At 67.5% G+C, this 7,704-nt stretch overlaps 2 protein-coding genes across 2 annotated transcripts in view; both read right to left on the minus strand.

Annotated features, from left to right (window-relative positions):
- Nucleotides 1–2,835, minus strand: part of EMIHUDRAFT_463538 (hypothetical protein) — a gene marked incomplete at its 3' end in the record, with an annotated part of 3,042 nt that extends 207 nt beyond the window's left edge. The window contains exons 1-5 of the mRNA XM_005776979.1: nucleotides 2,663–2,835; nucleotides 1,843–1,977; nucleotides 1,715–1,808; nucleotides 545–1,671; nucleotides 230–412 (exon numbers count right to left, since the gene is read on the minus strand). Of these exons, the coding sequence (XP_005777036.1) occupies nucleotides 230–412; nucleotides 545–1,671; nucleotides 1,715–1,808; nucleotides 1,843–1,977; nucleotides 2,663–2,821 (1,698 nt within the window). The 5' untranslated portion in view covers nucleotides 2,822–2,835. The remainder of the gene's footprint in view (nucleotides 1–229; nucleotides 413–544; nucleotides 1,672–1,714; nucleotides 1,809–1,842; nucleotides 1,978–2,662) is intronic.
- Nucleotides 2,836–3,384: 549 nt separating this feature from the next.
- Nucleotides 3,385–5,312, minus strand: EMIHUDRAFT_435396 (hypothetical protein). The gene is made up of 4 exons (XM_005776980.1): nucleotides 5,154–5,312; nucleotides 5,025–5,096; nucleotides 4,181–4,957; nucleotides 3,385–4,034 (listed from the first exon to the last, which is right to left on the minus strand). Exons 1-4 carry the CDS (start codon nucleotides 5,286–5,288, stop codon nucleotides 3,588–3,590), a joined length of 1,431 nt encoding a protein of 476 aa, XP_005777037.1. The 5' UTR covers nucleotides 5,289–5,312; the 3' UTR covers nucleotides 3,385–3,587.
- Nucleotides 5,313–7,704: the final 2,392 nt, after the last annotated feature.

Consider the following 7,704-nt stretch of genomic DNA (forward strand, 5'->3'; position numbering starts at 1 on the left):
CCACAAGCCCCTCCCCCCCGGGCCCCCAAACAAACAAAACCCGGCCCCCCCCAAAAAAAAGCCCCCTCCCCCCCGAGAACCCCCCAGGGGGGGGGGGTGATGCGCTCTTTCTCGAGGTCGGTATGCCGCCGCGACCAAGCCTCGTCCGTCCCCCCCCCCTCCTGTGTGTCTCTCGGCTCGAAGTCGCCTTCTTCTCGAGGTCGCCCGCGTCTTGCTTGTCTGGGTGCACGGCGAGCAGCGCCTTGTGGTACGCCTTCTTGCACGCCGACGGCTCGATCAGCTGGCCCAGCGTCATCGGCTTCCACGAGCATGGCGGAGCGATCTCGTGCAGCGACGCGAGCAGCGCACGCAAGTTCTTCTTGTCGCGCTGCCACTGCTGCACGCGCGCTGTGACGGTCTTCTCGAGGTCGTGCTGCAGGCGCGTGGGGGACGCGGGGGTGTGGCGGGGCGCGGGGGGGGGACCGCACGTACGTTGCGTGCGTGGAGGGCGGAGTGCGGACGGCGGGGAGGGTCGTGGTAGCGTCTCGCGGGCGGGCGCGGCCACCTCTCGGTCGCGGTCCGCCTCCACCTTTGCCTCGCGCGCGCGCTGCTCCTGCACCTTGGCCGCGATGGCAGCCTGCTTCTCCGCCTCCCGCCTTGCCGCAAGCTGCTCGCGAGACAGCGGCCGCCCGTCCGGACCGGTGATGCTGCCCGCGCGGCCGACGCCCGGCGCCGCCGCGGGCCGCCCGTTCCCCATCCCGCTCAGCAAATCGGCCGACCCCATCCCGCCGAGCAGGTCCGCGCCGCCGCCTCCCATCCCGCCCATCAGATCGCTTCCGCGGCCGCCGCTGCCGCCGCCGCCCGATACCAGCCCTCGCGCGGGGGCCGCCGCCGGCTTGCCGCCATTCATCCAGTCGTCGAAGTCGGAGTTGGACCCCGCGCTCCCGCCGCCACTCGGCGTTGGCGCGGCCATCGTGGGGGTGAGGGCGGGCGGCGCAGCCATGGCGAAGAGGTCATCCATCGCCGAGCCGCCCGAGCCGCCCATCAAGTCGAGGTTGGCCGCGGAGCCGGAGCTTGCGGGCGTGCCACCGCCGCCCAACAAGTCGATCGACGGCTCGTGCATCGGCGGCGGCGTCACCGCTGCCTGCCGTGCCTGGGGCGGCGCGCCGCCACCGCCAAGCAAGTCACCCTCGAGCCCAAACGGGTCAGCCGCGGCCGGCGGAGGCGGCGGCGGCGGCGGCGGCGAGGGGCGCGATGGCGCCGCGTGGGAGGCTGGCGCGGAGGGTGTGGCGGGAGGGACGTACGAGCTCGGCCGCGTGTCGGGCAGCGGCTGCGAAGTGGAGGAGGAGCGGCTGCCGCCGCTGCGCGTGGGACGCTCGCCCTCCCTCGCCGCCGCCGCCGCCGCCTTGTCGGCCTGCTGCTGCTGCGCGTTCGCGACTAGCTGCGCCATCTCGCCGCGCATCCGCGCCCAATCGCGCTCGAGCGTGGCGGAGCCTCCGCCGCCCGCCGACGCGGCAACGACCACGTCCTCGAGGGCGCCCGCCGATGAGGAGAAGAACTCGAGCTGCGAGAGCACGAGGCCGGCAAAAGCGACCGAGAGCATCTGCTGACGCTCAGCGTTGACCGCCGCCACGTCGCGAGCGACGCCCTCCGAGTGGCGCGCAAACGTCTTGGCGGCCGCCTCGAGGTTGCCTGCTCACAGCGTCACGTGTGAGCAGACGCCGTCCCACCGCACGGGCCGAGACGCCTGCCGGCGCATGGCTGCCCTCGTAGACCGACTTGTTCGTCGGGTCTGACTGCAGCAGCCCGACCTGCTTGCGCCGGAACGCCTCGTAGTCGAGCCGCACCTGCTCACACGCACACCTCCTCTCGCCCCTGTGCTCTGCCACCAGCCCTGCTGCAGAGCCGCTCCTTTTTGCGGTCGGCGAGCCGCCGCTCGAAGTCCTTCCTCCCCTCCACCTCGCGCCGGACCGGCTGGAAGACGTTGCGGTAGAGCACCTGCCCCGAGGTGCGGGCGCGCTCTCCGTGGCGGCGGCGCGCCGCGGAGCAGAGTGGTGCGGAGCGGGGCGGGGCAAGTGTAGTCGCCCCGTGCGAGTGATGCGGTGGTGACGTGCAGTGCGAGGTGCGGTCTGCGGCGCGGTCTGCGTCGCGGACTGCGGCGCGGCGCGGCACGGCGCGGCGCCCAGAGGGGGGGGGGGGGGGGGCAGAGCCCGGAGGCAGAGGGAGAGGGGAGAGGAGGGAGAGGGTGGGGAGGGAGAGGCGCGGAGGGACGCGTGCACGCGCGGCGACGCGAGACGAGGCGATGGCGCAGGCGCGGAGGAGCTGGAGTGGTGAAGGCAGAGCCGGCCGAGGGTTTGCGAGGCGGCTTAACAGCAAGGGGGCCCTCGGTGGGTGTCGACGGCCGGGAGGGACGCTATATCCATCCGCGGCCAGAGAGGGGGTGCCCGAGATCGAGGGGCGGCGATCAAGGCCAGGGGCGCCTGGTTGAGCGCGCGCATGTACTTGTCGCTCCGCTCGTACAGCCGGCGGAGTGACGCGTCGATCCGAGCCTGTGCCGGGAGATGCGAGTGCGTGGGTGTGACGCAACGCGTGAGTGCGAATGCACGAGCCGCTGCCCACACGACGACGTGCCGCGAGGGCGGCAGAATCTACTCTGCTTTGTGTGTGCTGTGGTGCGGCGCACGTGCTGCTGCAGCTCCGGGATCTCGTCCTCTTCGGCCGCACCGCCACCCGCCGCGTCAATCACCTGCTGAGTGACGCGGCTTCGCACGTCGGAGAGAGCGGAACCGGCGTCCTGGACCTTGCTCTTTAGCTCGGCCGAGAGGGACGCGAGCTTGTGCATCTGCACCGGCAGCGCGTATGTTTGCGCACGTTTCTTTTATTTAGGGAAGACCCTCGCCCCGCGCGCAGACGCTGAGACCCCCCCCCCCCCCCCCACACACAGTGAGAGATGGGTAAAACTAAGGAGCGAGGCGGACCCTTTTTTGAGGAAAGACCGGGAGTGCTGCTAGGGGGCCTAGGGCTAGGCCTAGGGTTGGGCTCGGCCAGGTTTTCCGGAAAACAAAAAGGAAAACAGAGGTCCCCAGCACTTTGCGTTTCCGGAAATTTCCAGGGACAGAGGGTGTTTGGTGCTCCATTCTGGAAACTCGCGAGTTTCCCTGAGTCTGAGAGCTGGTTTGGGGCAAAATCTGAGGCAAAATTGAGGAAATCGACAAAATACCCAGGCGGTCGCAGGGTAAGTTCCAGGCATACACGGGTTCTCCGCAAAATTCCCGGCATTTTGCCGATTTGGCCTAAAATTTGGCTGATTTTGGGCCCAAACCACAGCCTCGGACTCGGCTCAGCGCCAAAAATTTGACGATTTCCACGGAGTTTTCTCGGGAAAATAGAGAGGAAAAGAGAGGGTGCTGTAGAGAAAAAAGGAAAGGAAAACAGACGGGGTGCGAGAGGCAAACCTGGCCGAGCCCAAGCCTAGGGGCTAGGGCCTCGCCGGCGTTTATACACACGTCGCCAGCATGGGAGGCCGAATGCACGCGAGTAGGCCGCATGGGCGGGTATAAACGGGTACGCGGCCTTCCCGTTGCGCTCGAGGCTCGAGAGCGCCAAGCTCACGCCGCGGGCCCTGGTTGCGCGCCTCGCTTGAAGGTCTTTGTCCTCTCGAGCAGCTTTGTCGCGGCCTTTGTCGGCGCGGCGGCGCCCGCCATGAGGGCGGCGCCGATGCCCTCGTCCTTGAGGTTGAGCTCGGTGAGGCTCTCGTTGTCCTTGAGCGCCTCGGCGAAGAGGAGTCGCGCCTCCTCCTTGATGTGGTTGTTGCACAGGTTCAGCCCTACCAGCGACCGGTTCGAGCGCAGCGCCTCTGCCAGGTGCGTGGCGCCGGCCGAGCCGAGGCCATTGTCGCCGAGGTCGAGGTGCTTGAGGGACTGGGTGCTCCTGAGCAGCTCGCCGACGCTCGTGGCGCCCGCCTCTAGCAGCTTATTGCGCGAGAGCTTGAGCGTGCGCAGGGTGTGATTACTCGCGAGCGACTGGGAGAGCGCCCTAGCACCCGCCGCCTGGACCTGGTGGGTGGGCGGCACAGAGGTCGAGGGATGGAGAGAGGGAGAACAGGAGGGCGGGCGGCGAGGAAGAAACGGCGCAGGCGCGGGCGACGGCGCGGCGGTGGCGGTGGCGGCGGCGCGGGCAGCGGCGGTGCGTCTCGTCTCACTTGGTTCTCGCCCAGGTCGACCTCCCGCAGCGTCCGATTCACGCGGAGGGCGTCGCCGATGCTTGCGGCGCCGTTGATATGCAGGTTGTTGTCCGAGAGGTCGAGGGTGGTGAGCGTCCGATTCGTGGCCAGCGCCCCGCCGAGCAGCGCCGCACCCACTGCGAAGATGCAGTTTCCGCGCATGTCGAGCGTCTCGAGCCGGCAGTGCTCGGAGGAGATGGCGTCGCACAGCTTGGAGAGCCCGTCCGCTGTGTATATCCCTGTGCCCTGCTTGTCGACGCCGCACAGCACGTTGCCCGCGAGCCTCAGCGTGCGCAGCGGCGCCGCGCCGCGGTGGATGGCTGTGGCGAGCATCGTCAGCCCGGTCGGGCCGATGGCGGCGTTGTCGAGGCCGAGCTCGGTGATGTGCGTCGAGAGGAGGGCGATCGCGCCCACCGCGACCGGGTTGGCCACCTTGGGCTGCAGCTTTACCACGCTGGCGGTGAGTAGCCGCGGCAGGTCGATGTTGAGCTCTTTCGTGAGCGCCTGCAGCACCTTTGGCCATGATGCGACGCGCCCCGCCATGGTGACCGCGTCGTTGATGGCACCGCCGAGCTGGGCGTCCTCGTTGTAGTAGTCGGTGTCGTGGCTGGCGATCGGCTCGAGCAGCGCACGCAGATAGGTGGAGACGTCGTCGGCGCTCTTCCCCGTCGCGGCGCACAGCGCCTGCCACGGCGCGTCCTTTTGGATTTGGCCGTGCCGCCGCTCGATGAGCTGCTCGCACATGTCCTGCACCACCTATCATCATCCGCCGCGCGTCTGGCCGCCGCGTCGCGCGGTGTCTCGCTCACGCGCCATGAACAACCTTGCGCCGCTTCGAGATGACTTGCTCGATGGTGAGCGACGCGAGGTTGATGCTGAGCCGCATCTCGAGCACCTACTCAATGGCTGCAGGGGATGACGAGGCCGGCACCGAGCACGCTCCACCGCCCATCTCGCGCGCCAACACGGAGCCATCCACGCGCGACGACTGCACCTCGAGGCCCGACAGCGGTGCGAAGAGGATCTCCTTCTCATGCGGGTACTGCGACAGCCACGCGATGTCCGCGCCGCGGTCCACCATCCCCATCTGCACCTCGAAGACGATGCCGTTGCGGCCGCCGCCCGCGTAGCCCATGGCAACCTCGCGGCTGGTGGTGGTGGACATGAAAGCCGCCTCCACACCACCCGCCACGCCAAAGGCGTTCTTCTGGTGAAAGTCGCGCGGCAGCGCCATCCCCGACAGGCCGCGGTACACCTTGGCGGCCATGGTGAGCTTGCTCGCCTGTGGACACGCGGGCGCGTCACGTGTCGAGGGCTTCCGCCGGCAAACGCGGGACGAGGGAGGAGGCCTTGACGATGCAGGAGTTGATTGCGTGCAGCGTCGTCGTGTAGCGGTTGGCCGCCGCGCGAGCGTCGACGAAGCTCAGCGCGCCGCACTCGTAAGCAGCGACTTGCTCCTTAGCGCAGCAGAGCGACACAAACCTGCATGGCGCGGTGAGGGTTGAGCCGGGAGTAGGGCGGGGCGGCGGTTCTTCTGCCGCGTGGGCGCATTCCGCATCTAGCGAAACCGACTGGCTGCTGAGGAACTTGCCGCCGCTTCCGTTGCCTCCGCGCAGGACGGAGTTGTACTTGACAAAGAGCGGGCCCGTGTACAGCCGCCCGGCAACCAGCTCGAACCTTGTCATCTCGGGCTGCTCGATGGTACGCAGCCTCTCGTTGACGCGGTCCCTCTCCTCCTCGACCTTTGCGAGTGGGACAGGCCGCCGCCGGTGCCGCCGTTCTGGGAGCTTGCTGTCGCCCTCTGCGGGCCACTGCTCGAGTCGCAGCCGCGCAAGCCGCTCCCGTGTGGGGTCGATGACGAACCACCACTCGATCTCGCTGCTCGTCGTAACGCCGTAGTTGCCCGTCACAAACTTGAGCTTCGCGTCCGCCTTCTTCGTGTGCTCCGCCTCCATGGCCGAGTACACCTTTGGGTCGGGTGCTCCCACCTGGCCCTCCAGGCCGCCAAAGAAAACGTCGAGGCCGCCGTACGAAAGCTCGACTGCCCCCGCAAACTTGGAGTCCGCGTTGCCACCGCCCTGCGCGCCCGAGGCGGCGAGCTTCTGCAGCGCGGGAAAGAGCAGTGCGGCGAGCAGTTCGCACGCGCGCCCCTGCTGCAGATGAGCCGACAACGCGTCCACGGAGGCGAACCTTTCCGCCAGGACACGGGTCTGCTCAAACTGCGTGGCAGTGCTGCCCATGTCCAGCAGAGCTGAGGCCAGGGCCTGTGTCGCGCCGACTGAGGCAAGCCAGTCGGATGTCGTCCATAGCGCCGCTGCAGTCAGGTCGTCGCTGCTCTCCGACATGCTGCTCTGAATCGAGGCGCCGCGGCCGGCGTCAGCCGGATGCCCGGGCGGCACAATTCTTTTCCAGCCATGTCGCGCTCGTTTGTGTGTCTGTGTGTCGCTCGCGCGTGTCGTCGTCTTCTGTCTCTCGTCCACCCGTACCGCGAGAGAGAGCTCGCTCGCGCCACAATTCCGACAGGTCCGAGCCTTTTACAGTGTAGGCGAGCCCACGCGCCTCCACCGTCACGTGTGTGTGTTAGTATGCACGCGGCCCACCCACGTCTGGCGAGTAGGGAGTAGACCGGCACACACGCACGCACTCTCGAGGTCTCTTGGAGCAGAGGGGCCCCCCCGCGAGCCCTCTCGACAAAGCAACCCAGTAGTGGGTTAGGTTAGGCTTAGGAGAGAGAGAGAGTAGGTCTGAGGACTGAGCCCTGGTCTGACAGCCTGACAGCAAACCCCGGACACAGCGCCTGACAGCAGTGCCCGACAGCCTGACAGCGCTAACAGCACTTTCTCCGACAGCCTGACAGCACGTATCTGACAGCCCGACAGCAGAGTCTGACAGCGCGAGGTGCTCCGTCGCTGTCAGGCCCTAAGCTGCCCGACAGCCCGACAGCACACAGTGGCCTGACAGCAGCGCTGACAGCCGTCAGCCCGACAGCCCGACCAGCCCGACAGCAGCACAGACCGTACACAGACCGTACAGCCTCTTTCTTGTGCCCCATGAGGGTTTAACAAAACTATTAGTATCATGCAAAGACATGTGAGTGTGGTCCATGTCCATGTAATCATGGGATGGTCATGGGTCTCTCTGACTCTCAACCCTCCCGCCTCACCTCTGCGGACCCCTAGCACCGGCGGCTGTGCTACTACAAATGAAGCTACCAGCTAGCCTTCTGGGGCCCGCTACAGTCATATGCCCTACCCCCGCACTGCTGTGAACAGGTGCCGAACCCATACTGTGACCTGGTAGCATATGGCTACGGCGTCTGAGTGGGGGTGGCCGCCGCCGCCTGTGCCGCCGCCGCGGCCTGCGCCTGCGCCGCCATCTGCGCTCCCCACAGGGGACCTACTGTGTGGATCTACTCTCACTGGCTGCGGTCTCCTCTTGATAGTGTCATAAGTGTGGCTGGTGAGTGTCAGAGCCTGACAGCACCCCAACAGCACCACCTGACA

The sequence above is a fragment of the Emiliania huxleyi genome (assembly GCF_000372725.1).
Source record: "Emiliania huxleyi CCMP1516 unplaced genomic scaffold EMIHUscaffold_27, whole genome shotgun sequence".
Lineage (NCBI taxonomy): Eukaryota > Haptophyta > Isochrysidales > Noelaerhabdaceae > Emiliania > Emiliania huxleyi.